Raw genomic sequence first — 16012 nt, 5'->3', positions numbered from 1 at the left:
ACCCCAGTGACGACCAAGGCAACTGAGGTCCACGCTGACTTCATGGACCGTTGGAATTAGTAAAACTCACTCGGCCAAAAGTAGATATTTATCTTATTTTGTCACAAATCGGTGCATTCACCCCGTTATTTTTCGGAGAACGTTTAAATACCGGATCAAATAACACCAAATTAAAGCAGGAAAACCGATTTTTCCGTACGCTTCAAAAGAAATCAAAATTCCCACATGTTCATGGGGTAACAACACTCGAGCGTCAACTGTAGTTTGCGTTTTAGCCACTAGATGGGCTTAGAGGAGTTTTTCCATTTCTTTCAAGGTGATGGCTTGCATGTGATATGCGCCGAAATTATGCCTTTAAAATAATTTTATATTCCAGACAAAAAAAGTAAACTTGTATGAAGTTATATATTTTCATAAAAATTGGTGTAACGTCAGTGTAAACATTTTGAAGACAAAAAAAAGGTTGGATTATTTTATATTTGGGAAAGGACGTTTTGTTCTCTCTTCGCTCTCCCTCATATATATGACAAAGAAGTTATTTAGGAATATGTACATTTTAAAAAGTTATGCTAGGGAATAAAGTATGCTTTCAATTGTTATATTTTACTAGGAAGAAGTCAGAAGCTGTCTATTTTCAAATAGATTTAGAAAACAAACCTTCAAATTTCAGGAGGCATATTTGAGGGGGAAAAAAGAACTGTTTTATATTTACAAGAGAAAATATACTCTTCTTTTGAAGAAAAGTGCACTGGACAAAAAAAGCTGCATGATTTAAGAGAAAAAGTTGTATTGGGGGAACACGGTATTAAGTAATTAATATTTGTTTTAAAAAACATTTTATGTATTTTCAGAAAAATGATGCATATTTTGAACAAAAAAACCCTCATGTTTCATTAGGGGGGGGCACTGTATTAAAAAAAGTTTTGAGAAAGTTATTTCAGAATTTAATTTTATTTGTTTTCTTTTTAAGAAAAGTTGTACGTCTGGATAAACATGTCCCATTTTAAAATAAACTGATTAGAATTTTAGAAGTTAGGTCAGTTTTGAAAAAGTTGCACTTTTTTTTCAGGAAAAAGGTATAATTGAGAGAGTACAAAAAATTATATGGTTTTTGTTCATATCTTAAGAGAAAATTAGTTGTACAGTATATATTGAAAGAAGTAATGTTATGTATGTATGTATGTATGTAGTCGAGGCCATGTCCTGAAGAAAAATAAACATACATTTCAAGAAAAAGAAGCTGTGCATTTTCTGAGGAAATATATCGCATATACAGTCAAGGATGACACTTTTTGGAAGTCAACTTTACCATTAACCACGGTATGAGGACGGTACAGCCCGTATCTCACTAAGCGGCGCAGATTTGGGAGGGTCCACGCACGTAGCGATTGTGACAAGAAAATGGGTGTGAGGGTTTAGAGAGTGTTGCAAAAGGCTTTGCAACGTTGTCAGTGAAGGAAGCCGGCAGACAAAGCAACACCTCGCTCCGTGCGCCGACCCTCCCAAGCCTGCGCCGCTCAGTGAGATGTATGTGCCACTTTCAAAAAAGTGTATTGAGTGACTGACACAAAAGAAAACATGGAATGTTACAAGCACCGTTTTTGGCAGTACACTGCCAAAGCTTATTTATTCATTTACGTTGAATTTGTGAAGTGATTTATCAAGAAAACCTTTGGAAATATTCTCTATGGGAAATATTCTCTATGGGCTTTTGTAATTCAACTCTTATGAGCTGTTTTTGTCACGATATACTGATCCAGACAAATGTACCTTTAGTTGAACTAGGCATTTAAAATGAACAGGAAACTGAAGAAACAATGGTGGTGTGTGTGTGCGTGTATCGGTTAGGTCCCCTTTAGGTTTCCTGAGCACCAACTCCCATGAAAATCTCCCCTAATGACAACAACGGAGGCATCCATGTGGTGAACTCATTTTTAATGCAAGAACACAAAAGTGGGACTACTTCTACTGGTTGCCTGCAGAGGAACTAAAAGCGCAACATAACAAGGACACTTGAGTTCCCGGTACGACACAAGCGGAGCTTCAGTCAGAGGTCGACATCGTCTCTATGCGCCTTAAGTTTTTTTTGTGTGTTAAGTTTTTTGTATTTTTTTTTTTTGCATGTGTGCCAAAGCTGTCAAACACATTTGGCGTTAATCTACCGCTAAGTGATGGCACTGCGGAATGACAAGAGCTGCTCTCGATACAGCACAATGCTTGGATGGGCACCTGAGTGTCAAGTCAAATTTAAATATAAACTACACGATCCATCTAACAAAGAGAATAATCATTGGACGGTACGCGTCAGATTAAAAAGAGGTGGGAGAAAGAAGAATGATGATTGTAAATGCCCCTGACAGCATCTTCATTTGTGACTGATGAGGTCAAAGTGAGGGATAGGATTGGGGGGGGGGGGTCAGATAAAATCAAGACAAACGCACTCAAACGTGAATGAGTTCCACTTCAAAACACAGAGTGGCGTTGGCCGGGATGACGGGAGGGAAGCCCCTGTTGCCGTACGCATAGTCCGGTGTGCAGATCAGGCGCGCCACCTGCCCCACGCTCATCTGAAAACAAAATGGAGGATATGTTTAATACAAAATAACATCACTGGGGTAATTTCCCTTGCTGTGGATAAATTCAGGATGAAGGGGTAAAGGATCGATGTTAGTGCCCAAACAAATTGCCTCAAATTCATCCATCCATTTCCTGAAGCGCTTATTCCTTCACAAGAGTCGCGGGGGTGCTGGAGCCTATCCCAACTGGCTTCAGACAGTAGGCGGGATACACCCTGAACTGGTTGCCAGCCAATCGCAGGGCACACAGAGACAAAAAAACAAAAAAAACATCCATACTCACAATCACACCCAGGGAAAATTCAGAGTGCCCAATCAACCTGCCCTGCACGTCTTTGGGATGTGGGAGGACAACGGAGTGCCCGGAAAAAACCCACGCAGGCATGGGGAGAACATGCAAACTCCACCCAGGAAGGTCGAAGCCCGGATTTGATCTCGCGTCCTCAGCACTGGGAGGCAAACAAGCTAACCAGTCAGTCACCATGCCACCGCTTAAAATTCAAACACTTGAAAATAGCACTCTTTAATGTTGTACTTTCTAAAAAAAAAAAAACATCACAACAATTCCATAGAACGTGAAGAATTAAGGCATTTTTTCACCATGATTTAATGCTGCAATCCAATTCATTGTGCTGCACCTTCTGGTGTCCCAATCTTAGCCACTGCCTACAACGAGGCAGTACTGTTTCATGCAGACACAAACGCAAAATAGTGCTTTTACTACCATTGCTGTTAACTCAGTAAGATGTTATTAGTCATTTCTTGTAGAGGATAAAGAATATATGCATGGGTGTATTGTTATAGTATATTTCTGTTATTCAACTGTTTGTGTTCAAATATCTGTTGCTTTTAAAAGCCAAAACGATTTATGTGAACCGTTAGCATGTCAACGGCAATTTGTGTCGTGCTAAACAGACTTTCTTAAGGAACAGCTATGGTGTTGCTTCAAATACAAAATACAGAAAGTGGTAATTCTCGTTTATGTGTGTAGTACGGAAGAGGATTAGGGCCAGTGAAGAGAGAGAAAAAGTTTGGCAGGATTCTGACTTTATTCTCAAAATTCTCACTTTAAAGTCAGAATTTTGACTTTATTAGTGCTACTATTATACTCACAAGTGAGAATTCTGAGAATAAAGTTCTGACTTTATTCTCAGAATTCTGACTTTATTCTCAGAATTCTGACTTTATTCTCAGAATTCTGACTTTATTCTCAGAATTATGAGTATAATAGTAGCACAAATAAGGTCAAAATTCTGACTTAAAAGTGAGAATTCTGAGAATAAAGTCAGAATCCTGCCAAACTTTTTCTCTCTATTCACTGTGAAACACTGCATTAAAAAATATTTTGTGTTTCTGCCATAATCATCAAAATTTAAACAAATAAAGGTTTGATATATTTCACTTTGTGTGTGGTGAAGTAATATACATACAAGTTTCACTTTTTCAAACAAATTATTGATATACATGTATTTTCCCTTGATATTAAAATTTTTGGATTATGAAATTTAGCTTGTTAAGAGTTCGTGCATGTTCTCCCTATGCCTCGGTGGGTTTTTGACAGCTTCCTCACACACTTCAAAGTCGTGTGTTTCAGGTTCATTGACTGCTAACAAGCAGTCAACATCTTACAGTTTTTCACAAAATACAAGTGACATTTCTACTATTTCGATAAAGTACAATTTCGACTTGTAGGTGCTTCCATTGAGTGTTTCGCTTCTGAGGTTTTCTCGTAATGTCCCGTCTCGCAAGATCTTGTAATTCTGTAAGAGGTGCTCATGTATGTTTATGGAAGATGGACGCTCAGAGTTGTTACAATTACTTAAAAAATAAAAAATAAATCTCTCTCCGCTCATCAGGCAAAGACTTGTTATCCCCTCAGGTTTACAACGCAAAAGCGAGTGGCCCCATACTTCCTACTTCCTTTACTCTGCGACCGGGCGGGGTCACATAACTACAGGGAATACGAAAAAGGCGTTTTAATTACACTTTTGCGAAATCTATTTTGACACGTCAAAAAACAAACAAAAAAAAAAAAAAACACCGCACGTGTGTCAAAACGTTTTTGCGACATTTGAGTGTTTTTCAAAAATCCTGTGTTTCCATTAAGTTTGCTTTTGCGCAAAACTGAGGGTAACACCCAACAGCCCTCTCAAAACCTGCATATTAGCATAAATCCAGGTAAGCAAAGCCATGCAAAAATATTTTTGATTACGACCCCCGGGTTATCCCTTTTCTAGTCCAAATATTTAATATGTGTTTTAAGCTACCGTATGGTTTAACCATGCCTTCGCCCAATAATATTTTTACTATTCCGATAAGAGTACGATTTGACTTGCAGGTGCTTCCATTGTGTGTTTCGCTTTTGAGGCATTCTCGCAATGTTATGTATGTGTTAAATACAGAAAAAATACCTGTAACTCAGACTGCGCCTTTTAATACGGTGCGCCTCATGGTCGTTAAAATACGGTATTTGCATCATGACGTTGATACGTATCGCCTTGAAGACCATGTATGGGCTATATGCTACGGAGGAGGCGGGACTTCAGACTTCTGTGTGTCACACACCTGCGCTGTTTCCGGTTGCTGTTTGCGACGTGTGGGCCGCGTCCCGGTGCTTGCGCTTCCACTCCTTGTGCCCCTCGGCTGCGCGTTCCCGTCGATAGGCGCGAGTGCGTCCGTCTCAGTTCTCCGAAGCATTTCAGAGAGCTGAGACACCCTGCACGGTCCTACCGATGGTTGGGGGGCGCAAGGGTGGGGATGCGAGTGAGTGTTGGGAGGTGACTTGTTGTGTGTCGCAGCAGTGGCCGGAAAAGGCGTGGGTGTGTGGCTTGCGGAGTCCATGTATTGGGATACATATGTATCACAATACGTATCATATCGTGACCCTTGTGTCATGATGCGCATTTTATCGGGAGGTTGCTGGCAATACCTAACCTTAGAATACTGACAGCATATAAACGTAGTCATTGAAGACGTCGTCCAGAGGCGTAATTATGAGTGGGAATGGTTGTTTATATGGGCCAGCCTGCCAGGCTATACACGATCAAAATTTTAGAGCCGATAGAGTTAAAAACAACAAACTGACAACTGTTCACCGATCCGAAGTCGATCATATCTATTTAAACAACTTGTTTATGTACTGCAGAGTCGACCCCCGCTATTCACAAGGGGTTTGGAGTGGCCTGGTCCACAGCCAGCCAAAATGTGTGTATAATTGACACCCATTGAAATGCATTAGAAAGCATAACAGTTGCATCTTAAAAATTCTCCCAAAATGATGGTTAACATTCTATATAGAGACTGCAGACCAGATCAATAATTTCATTTATCAAACGGAAAATAATGACATTACACCCGATCACCCATTTTGCATAAAGTACAAAATATATCTTTATATGTGCCTGTGATAGGTTGGTGCAAAAGTCCATTATGTAGGCCACCCTTTTCCCCAAGCACAACTGGAATAGGCTTCAGTTCACCTGCGACCATAATGAGAATAAGCACTATGGAAAATATAATTGATAACGGCGATGTATATATTCTTACAAACACACACACACACCCCCACACTACTGACCGCATGGGAGTAACTTTAATAATAAAAAAAAAATAATAATAATAAACACTTAAAAATGCACTAACACTGTCTAGTTTTGCTTACCTGAGCTACACCTTCATCCCAGCCACGAATGACCTCGCCCTGGCCGATATTAAACTTGAAGGGTTTTCCTCGGTCCCTGGAGGAGTCGAACTTGTGGCCGTTTTGCAGTGTGCCTACAACACAATGACCACAAAATGACAATGACGCCAAGGCTTACCTTTGATCAGACAGGTTATTGCAGTAGACATCGAATGTCTCACCAGATTTTATCATAGATATTCTATCTCAAATACATTTGGCCACATAAATAAAATAATCATTTGATGGTCCAGTTCAACAATTTTTCTTTTTAATTCAACATAATACATAAGGGTCACTTAGCTCTCTTATACTACTGTCCCATCTTACAAGTAAATATGCGCTCTAGCTGTGCATTAGGGGACAAGGAGTGATTCACGATGACGAGATCATCTTTTGAACTTCAAATATATTTCAAAGTTCATTTTATTGTAAGTCCATCCCAAAACTGAGTGGAAATTTGGGGTGTACTGCTTCATTTGTGACCCGTTGATGATGTGCCGTCACTGGCGTGTCGTCATTTCATAGACGTTTCATAAAAATCACAACATCCAGGACCAGGAGTGCCAAAAACATGAATTACATTTCATCATTTCATACAGCTTCATTCATGATTCATTATTTCATTCCACTTCAGCCCAACTCGCTCTGCTTGTGTGCAGGGAGGCACTCCCACGTTAGAGCGTTTAATTCCCTTGCGATTGTTTTGCGACATACTTTGCTCTAATTCACGAATACATTAAATTAAAAGGAGAAATAGACTTGTGAAAGACAAGAGCCCGCAACTGGATTGTCTGGATTACAAACACTCACTAGCATGACGACATTCACACTGCTGCGTATAAAGTAAACCTGCTGTCGACATACGCGTACATAAGTGTGTCTTCTGTTGGACTACACAATCGCATTATGATGTATTTTGAATTTGATTGGGTGCTATGTCAATCATTTGTGAAGTTACGTTACAGGCCATTACGGATGTTATTTTTGAAAAAATCTAAACATTTGACATTTTAGTCCAAAAGGCCTATTTTTTGGTATATACGCAAAGCTAATCTCCGCGACATATGCCTGGAATTGTGGAAAACATATCACATTTGTCAAAATATAGATGTTTTCCCTAACAATATTTTACTTAAGAGTAAAATAAAGCGTAGGCTACATCTGTAGAATGCCTTGTCTACCCCCAACCCCCATGTTTTAAATAAGTTTTTTAAAATATATTTATAGTATATTTTGATGTTGACAGTAAAGTAATCATTATGACAACCGGTTGAGAAATTAACAAATGTGTTTTCAAAGTACATGCATTATAATCAAAATTATTTTGATCAAGACAGCACTCATGATTAATAATAACAATGATTTACACAAACAATACAACATTTTTAGAGTAAATCAACCGACTCCAAATCTTTCTCCATAAAATATGAGAATTGCAAACTGAGCACACAACATAACATAAAACCGTGCATTCCAACAAGATAAAAGGAAAACAAAACAAAAAATACAGGGACAATAAATTCTTCAAATTATCAAATACCAACAAGACTTTCGATTTCGGTCTACATTTAAATCACAGTTGATTTGAGGACGTTGCACATGCATGGACTATGTTAAGTCCATCTGTACGCCGGGCTTCGTTCAGAGGCAACGTGTTTCCGAGTTGTGTTGTTGATGTTGTATACATTGTTTATATTCAAATTTTCGACACATTTGTATACTGTTTTGTTCAAATTAACTAAATCGTTTATAAAGTTATTTATTTGTTTTCAAAAACTATTCACTTAAAAAGTGTTTCGTGCGTCTCTCCAAGTCATATGTTTCCGGTAGAGGGCACGTGTTTCCGGTAAAACTCCATTCACCCAGCATCTGCAGCTTGACCCTGTCAAGGCACGATCTGTGACCCCCTGCACGATATGTGACGCGCATGCGCGGAAGATCGGCCATCTTGGATCGCTAACTACGGCAACAACACTAGAATAAAATAGCTTCATATGCCTGCGCAATATTGCACGTTAGCAAAATGTTAATGAGGAAAAATCTTAGATTCTTGATGAATTTTAAAGTAACTAACTTTTGATCCTATACGTTTTAAAGATGAACATTTTACTTTAGACACTATTATATTTCCAGTGAGTCTGCATTGTTATACTTTACAGTAGGTCTGCGGTGTTTGTGTTTTAAATGACCCCCACCCCTCACTCAGTCTCAACCCCTATACTATTGTAACCCCTAAGATTTTGTTGTCGTTTCCGAAGGGTGGGTAAAAGGCGAGCGACAATTAGCTTCGAGTTGATGTTTTCTGGGGTCTTCCTGCTAAATTAACCAAACAGGGCAGGAGAGGATTCAAGCACGTCTCTCTTACTTAACTATTTTCTCAAACGAGGCTTGCTCGGTTACACCGCTCTCTCCTCTCTCTGCACTCATAACATGCGCAGTACGCAAAACACTTCAGCATGTAAAAACTAAAATAAATACAAAACCAAAAGTAATAATTCACGTGTTACACTATCATAATGGCCACACATTGTTTAAACACAATAAAAATTAACCGTACCCACTCTCAGTATGTGTCAAATATTTTCTATTCGTACAAGATATGCTTGGGTACAGAACTGCTTAGATTAAATAAAAAAAACAAAAGAAACGTGCACCTGTCTTGTACCTTTAGCAATGTCTGTTTGATTTTGCGTGTGTGAATGTGTTTTGACCTATGTGGTTGCCGTAGTGTGCGATCCAAAATGGCCGATCTTCTGCGCATGCGCGTCAGAAATCGTGCTGGGGTCACAGATCGTGCCTTGACAGACCCTTATGCTCATATCTGTGATTTTCTCCATGTTGCCAAAATGGCGGGTAGTATGTACACATGCGCAGTAGTAGTACGGAGGATAGTGTTACTACGAGCTGCAGGAAGTTAGCTAGTCGTTCTATATTTAGACTGACGTAATAATAGACAAACGTATCACTTTAGAATATGACTTAGTGCAAATGCAGACGCTAAGACAAGATTTATTAATTGTAAACGCGCACTGCCTAAAAGTTAAAGACAAGAACACACCGCTCGTTCGCCATTTAAAACCAATCACTAAAAATATTGCAATAAAATACACAAACAATGGAGTAAAATAAATGTAAGACGTCAGATACTGCGACGTAATGTTGACCTAAAGTTGCTAGGCGTAAAAAAGTATTTTCTTTCACAGCAGCGGAGGTGGAGAAAACAATAGGAGCTCACCGACGTAATGCACGGCTACGTTCTGGCCTTTCTGTGGAAACGTCTTGCCTGAAAAGAGAAAACCGGGCGTTAATAAGGTTTTGTTTCCATATATATTCAGGGGGGAAAAATGAAAGGTGATTTTACCATCTCCTGCCTTTAAGGTCTCAACGGTAACACCCATTGTTTCCGAGAGTGACTAGGGCCTCTAACACGCTTTGCCGGGGCGGTGGCCGTGTGGGTTGAAGTTTCCGGTGGGCTTGCTTGATCTCGAATCAACAGCGCCTCAATGGGCGCATTACTGACATCTGTAGTCCGGAGTATGAATTACATCTACGTGCGTTTGTCCCAGATTCGTACCTTTGGGCTGTATAGTGAATCTAAAAAATATTCAATTAATTGTTAAACAGGTACTTGACTCATTGAGACATTTTCAACAGTAAGAAGATAAGATAAAAGATACACCTTTATGTATTCCAGTGGAGAAATTCACAGCGTTACCAGCAGCAATACACATCATCACATATATAAATAATATGTATCACAAAAAAATCCTTATGTACCCTATAGTTTAATAAAAACAGAGAACACAATTGTCTAGTTTTGATTAAAACAAAAAAAATGTCTGCAGTCTTCTTTCATGGATGGCTACAGGATGTTGCAAATATTTAATGTTGAGAGAATTAAATTCTGAGTATTTGTACTATTTATTTTATTTAAACAATTCAATCATAAACAACAATTTTGTCAGGGTTTGACGTGGATGTGGACCCAGGTGCAGGGAAGGAAGGCAACAGGGAGGCAGAGGTGCTAAAAAAAAAAATGGCATCATCATCACATTTGTTACATTTGAAATTAAAACATAACATCACACCACATCAATGGTCTTCCCAGAGTACAGTTGATTGTAAAGTCTAACAGCAGCGGGTAGGAAGGACCTTTGGTACTTTTCCGTGTTACAGCGTGGGTGAAGAAGCCTAGCACTAATGGTGCTCTCCATGGCTCAAACAGGGGGTGGGATGCGTTACACGGATAGATGACTTATTTTTGTCTATAGTTAATGTGATACCGTCATTATTTTTCATGAACAATTGATATCTTTTAAAACTGTTTTTTCACTTGCTGTCAACATAAGATATAACATATCGACATAACCTAACCAAACCTAGAAAACAGATGAGCCATGATTGGTCGTTATTATTTCCTCAGCACAGGTGATATCATCTTCAGTTGACAGCAAGTGGATTATTATTTTTATTTTTTTAAAGGTATTCATTGCACATGAAAAATAATGAAGTTATCAAATTAATTCTGGACAATACTTACTCACTTTTCTGGGCCGCCTATGGTCTAAACATCACACATCTGAATGTTATTTCTGGATACATGTTTTGGAGTTAGCATTTCTACCTGTAAGCATTAAATAAAATAGTTGTTAAATGATTACACCCAACACGCAAACATCGTCCATTGTTTTATTCCACTACTTGGGAGTAAGGCTGCAACTAACAATTGTTATTTTTTATTATTAATCAATGAATCAAAAAAAAAAATTCCATCAATGTATTCAAAAACAGGACAACAGTTCAAATTGACAATACAGAAAAAAAAACAAATTAATTAATTAAGAATCATGAACTGGTTTGGTCTGCAACATGTCAGGAAATGGGCAAAATTGCTGACGATTGTTTCACAAACTAAAAGCAGATGTTTGCAATTATTTAGTTTTGATTAAAACAAAAGATTGTCTGCAGTCTTCTTTCATGGATGACGACAGGATGTTGCAAATATTTAATGTTGAGAGAATTAAATTCTGAGGATTTGTACAATTTATTTTATTTAAACAATTCAATCATAAAACACCATTTTGTCAGGGTTTGACGTGGATGTGGACCCAGATGCAGGGAAGGAAGGCAACAGGGAGGCAGAGGAAAGAAGTGTAATTTTAAACAAACAAAACAAAAGGGCAAACAAGGTACTTGCTAACTTAACCCATAAGAACCCAGACCCATTTTTCCTTAAAAGAAAATCATGTGGGATATACCACAGACCAAGTGGATCACATAAAACAGTTTTTTTTTTCAGATAACACTTTTTTATACCAAAGATCTGTGTTGTTACACACGCACGCACGCACAATGTTAGAACTCAGAGATCATTCTATTGGATCCAATTTATTTTCAATGACCGTATAGTAGTTTAGCCTACCCACAATGCACCACGCCGCTACCCACAATGCACCGTGCCGTCGAGATGCACACTTTGCTTATTAGTGTGTGTGTGTATTCAGGCCCCGTCCACACGAAAGCCAGTTTCAATTCAATTTCTAATTTTGAAAAAAGCTAATAAGTTCTGTACTACTATTATGCAATACGCCTCTTGACAAATTTAAAATAAGTACACCTTGATGACTAACAGGTAGATAATATGTGGAACATACAACCAAAACAGGTGTATCGTTTATCATAAAACGTATTCCTTCTCCTCATTCTTTTACATGTTTGAAATGCGATGTTGATGCTAGGTACTCGAAGAATTAGTGTCGGTTGTTCTAGGAGAGTCATCGTACAACTTGTTAAAGAAAGATATGTTGGACACACTTCCGTGCTCTGTGCCCTGTAAGGAAACACATGTTTATATTTTATTATTATTGTGGTTCATGGAATTATAACAATTGTATAATCAAACGACTTACATCTATTCTGCAGTCAAAGAGGTCAAACACGAAGTTCTGACTGAGCACGTTGTCGCTCGCCGCAGATGACCTGCTTAAAAAAAAAAAAACATTATCAAAGGGGATGTGTCCCCACTAGTCTGTACATGGCATTCTGATTAATATTGCGCTTATGGAATATGAATAAAGCAGAAAAATCCACACGATTGTATCCATTTCATGACGTGGCTTCAGAAAACACAGTTAGCCGTGATTGGTCGTTACCCGAGCAACTGTGATGTCATTTTCAGTCGACAGCAAGCAGCAAAATGGCCTAAGATGGTTAAAACCGTGGATTTTGCTGCTTAATTCATATTCCAAAAACACAATATGAACCAAAATGCAGTGTTTACACTAGTTGGGTGCACATACAATATATTGTTAAGAACATTTTGGGGTTGACTTTCACTTTGAGATGGCGAGTATGTATATTTGTATGCATAAACATTTGCATCTACACAAGACTAAGCCATACTTTGCGCAGATCTTCCAGTTCAGTCGAATGAGGAAGATGAAGATGACGAGTCCAGCAAGGAGAGTCAGACCCACGGCCAGGCCCACAGTCAGCATATCTGCACAAAGTGCGATATTCAAAATAAGCAGTTTGGCATCACAAATTGCGGGATCAAAATTGGATCTTGTGCGCCGTTACAACACAATTCGATACGAAGAATGTAGACTTGCTGAAAAAAACGTGGGCCCAAAAGGAGACAATGTAGAAAGCAGTCCCCCAAAAATCCGAGGCACACTGTCATCTTGTTAAAAGTTCTTTATTAAGCATGGACTGCTGACACGTTTTAACGCTTAACGTGTCTTCATCAGGGTAAAGTTAAAAAGCGGACTTTCCCCAAAAGCTTCACTTGGGCTGGACGCACGCATGTTAAGGTCGCTGCAACACGCTTACGTTACCTACGCACGGGACGCAGGTGGTCGACCATGGAGGCAAGCTCAGTGCTACTTAGGCCACAACCAGTTAGCTAGCAACAAGCTTCACTGGATACTCGTGTGGCTAAACACGTTGCGGACTTGCTCCTGAGTTGATAATAGTGGCAAATTGACAAGTATTGTTCTCACAAAGGGAATACAAGGAAAAGACAGAGAAGCTATGCTACTTGCTAAACTATCCTAAAAGTGACACAGCTAGCGTTTTTGTTTTTTTTATAACAACAAAATGAATTGCTTGGGTAATCGATTACATAGAATCTCGTAATGTATTGTGGCCAACGGTAGAATCTAGGTAGGTTATTGCACACTTTGGTGTTGTTGAATAGTTGTAAATACTATAGACGTCGCAGCAAAAATCTTAAATGCTGGATTAGTTAGCATGTATGCTATTTGGTATAAAAGCTCGCTGCAGAGACCATAGATATATTAGCTATAGAGCAAGCCGGGTGTTTGGCTCCAATAATTTATTTATAACTCATTGAGTTCTTTTGCGATTTTGGCGTGGATTTGTTTGTTACAAACATCAGACCTGCAGCTGTGACACAAGCCACATGTGTCATTTTATAATTGGGGCTTGAACATAGAGACCACTACATGACTCCATGTTGAACATGGCGCCACTCAGAATGTAGACTCTATGTATAGAGGTCTATGCCGATGGCTGCTTGCCTAGAATGCCCCTGTTTTGCTTCCTTTTTCAAAATGATTATCCAAATTACCAACAATTCGTGCACACCACTAATAAATATATACCTGGTTTATCAACAGCAGGCTCAACAATGGGCTTGGTGTGGCAGGGTCCATGGAATATGGTGATGTCATCGAGGGCTACATCCCCACCTGCGATTCCACCCCTCTGATACACAAACGCAAACTGGGGCACAAAACAACACAATTATTTTAGTAGAACACTGACTCAACTTTTTCTGTTATATGTGAATATTCATTCAATGGCCATTTCCTTAGGAGCATCCGTGCAAGATGAAGATAGGGTTAGCGCACACTGCGCGATAATTCCGAGCCCGACTTCTCGTGCAACCCCGTTTTGGGTTCTGAGGCTCCACAGTCCACATACAATATGTTGTCCTGTAGCACTTTTCTTAATCCATAAAACAGGTTAGAGTGTCTGTCAAGGAAAATGCAGGTTGCTGCAGAACGAAAGCGTGGGCGAGAATGAAGAGCAAATTGTGGATATATTCAAATGCAGGCCTCACTAACATTCACTTGAAAGTCAAGGGCGTGGTACATACGCACATGGTAAAATCCGCAAATATATTTTTAGCGCGTGTGAAAGCCTCTGTGCATTTTCAATGGCTGTCATTTCTGACGTCACCACATTGTGCAATTGTGATTCAAATTTGGAATATCCGCAAAATCAGTGAACTAGTGATCAGAAGCTCTTCAAAACAGTCACCCCACAACATTGTGTTGAAAACAAAACAAATGTTCCTTTTTTGACTTCTAGCACAACTAATGGTCTTCAACTCATGCTCAAATTTATATCGCAATAGTGGTGCCTTGAGACATGAGTTTAATGGGTTCCGTGACCATGCTTGCAAATACTGTGATCTTTTCCCAGTGAAACTAATGGAAATGGGATTAATCCAGCCTCCCCGCCACTTTGTGTTTTTATATAAGAAAAATAACGCTTTAATATTGTACACTATCTCCATTTTTGCCACGTTTTTGCTTCAATTAACTTCTGATTACCAGAATGGCCACATGGGAGCAATATGATACAGATGCACGTACAGACGTTGCTATACATGGAGACAGTGGTGAACACTCAATAGGCAACAGTTAAAATACTAATCATTTTTAGTAGCGGATAAGAAAAAATTACGGAGTATTGTTATTTTCAGGGTTGCACATGCAAATTTTGACATGATAGTTATCAAATGAGCATCAAAGGTTGTTGTTTGGTGCTCATTTCCCATCCCACTGACTTCATGAATGAATTTATAGACTTACAGCACATCAGGACAAGGTTTGTCGTTAATAAAACATTTTTTGGATATTTTTTCAGCTTTTATTTCATAATTGCACCAACTACTATATTTTTATATTATATAGATTATTATAATAATAATAATACCAGTACCAGGGCTACACAATGGCAGCATATTAAAACAATCAAATTTACTTTTTTATAAAAATAAAAATTTACGTTCGAAAAATTAATTGTCCACCTCTGACTTGCATTGTGCCTGTGATCAGGGTTAAATTTTCTGCCCACATGTGTTGCTCCACTGTTCGTGTTCAAATAACTAGGGTAACACCACCATAACACTGATGCTATTCATTAGCCTGCCGCTTACGGCGTTTTTAATTTTGTTACCATTAAGTTAACAGTAAAACCTATTTTGAAAAAATCAGAAGTCAGGTCAGTCGGTGTCAGTGTCAATTAAACCCCGTCAGTGTGTGTGACGTACCAGTGAAGTGTAAAAAAACAAACAAACTGGACAAATTATTACCCAGAATGCATCGTCGTGCTCAACAAACAAACTGGCCTTGAACCACTTGTCTCCCTTGTTTCCAATCTCAACCCACTTCAGAGCACCCACCTCGTTACCACTGTCGTGTGTTTTTCTGTAAAACAATTCAAATTAATCACGAATAAATACACAGTAATAATAAAAGATGATGCTTTTCTGAATGGAATGAATATCAATGATGGACTGGAATACCTGTCATTAACATAGACTCGAAGGGTCCCAACATCAGGACCAAACATGTGGTACCAAAAGGTAAGACAGTGCCCTCTGGTGGCCGGTTGGAGCACGTCACTAATTAGGAAGGAGGCGTGGCCCCAATGTCCCACCGAGCTGTCCACGTAGAGATAGTAGCCTGAAGGAAGAAAGTGATCTTATTAAGCCCTGCTG

The 16012-nt window shown here is 38.9% G+C and overlaps 2 protein-coding genes across 2 annotated transcripts in view; both read right to left on the bottom strand.

Moving 5' to 3' along the window:
- Positions 1–1918: 1918 nt before the first annotated feature.
- Positions 1919–9761, bottom strand: LOC147180893 (uncharacterized). Its single transcript, XM_086092156.1, has 4 exons — positions 9620–9761; positions 9494–9541; positions 6238–6350; positions 1919–2567 (listed from the first exon to the last, which is right to left on the bottom strand). Exons 1-4 carry the CDS (start codon positions 9654–9656, stop codon positions 2442–2444), a joined length of 324 nt encoding a protein of 107 aa, XP_085948282.1. The 5' UTR covers positions 9657–9761; the 3' UTR covers positions 1919–2441.
- Positions 9762–10933: 1172 nt separating this feature from the next.
- The window catches only part of LOC147180892 (MAM and LDL-receptor class A domain-containing protein 2), a 52739-nt gene continuing 47660 nt past the window's right edge, over positions 10934–16012 (bottom strand). The window contains exons 47-52 of the mRNA XM_086074636.1: positions 15818–15977; positions 15605–15719; positions 13884–14004; positions 12661–12757; positions 12168–12240; positions 10934–12088 (exon numbers count right to left, since the gene is read on the bottom strand). Coding sequence (XP_085930762.1) covers positions 11993–12088; positions 12168–12240; positions 12661–12757; positions 13884–14004; positions 15605–15719; positions 15818–15977 — 662 coding nt within the window. The 3' untranslated portion in view covers positions 10934–11992. The remainder of the gene's footprint in view (positions 12089–12167; positions 12241–12660; positions 12758–13883; positions 14005–15604; positions 15720–15817; positions 15978–16012) is intronic.

The sequence above is a fragment of the Leptonotus elevatus genome, chromosome 1, assembly GCF_054856555.1.
Source record: "Leptonotus elevatus isolate MCC_2025b chromosome 1, RoL_Lele_1.0, whole genome shotgun sequence".
In the NCBI taxonomy this organism is placed as follows: Eukaryota; Metazoa; Chordata; class Actinopteri; order Syngnathiformes; family Syngnathidae; genus Leptonotus; species Leptonotus elevatus.
The sequence above is the reverse complement of the archived record's forward strand: the minus strand, read 5'-3'. Positions and strand labels throughout refer to the sequence as shown.

Excerpts from the sequence above, each read along its gene's own strand:
- LOC147180893 (XM_086092156.1), bottom strand. The coding sequence starts at position 9,656 with ATGGGTGTTACCGTTGAGACCTTAAAGGCAGGAGATG. Across the intron at positions 9,542-9,619 it reads GACCTTAAAGGCAGGAGATG|GCAAGACGTTTCCACAGAAA; the intron begins GTAAAATCACCT and ends TTCTCTTTTCAG. Across the intron at positions 6,351-9,493 it reads CGTAGCCGTGCATTACGTCG|GCACACTGCAAAACGGCCAC; the intron begins GTGAGCTCCTAT and ends ATTGTGTTGTAG.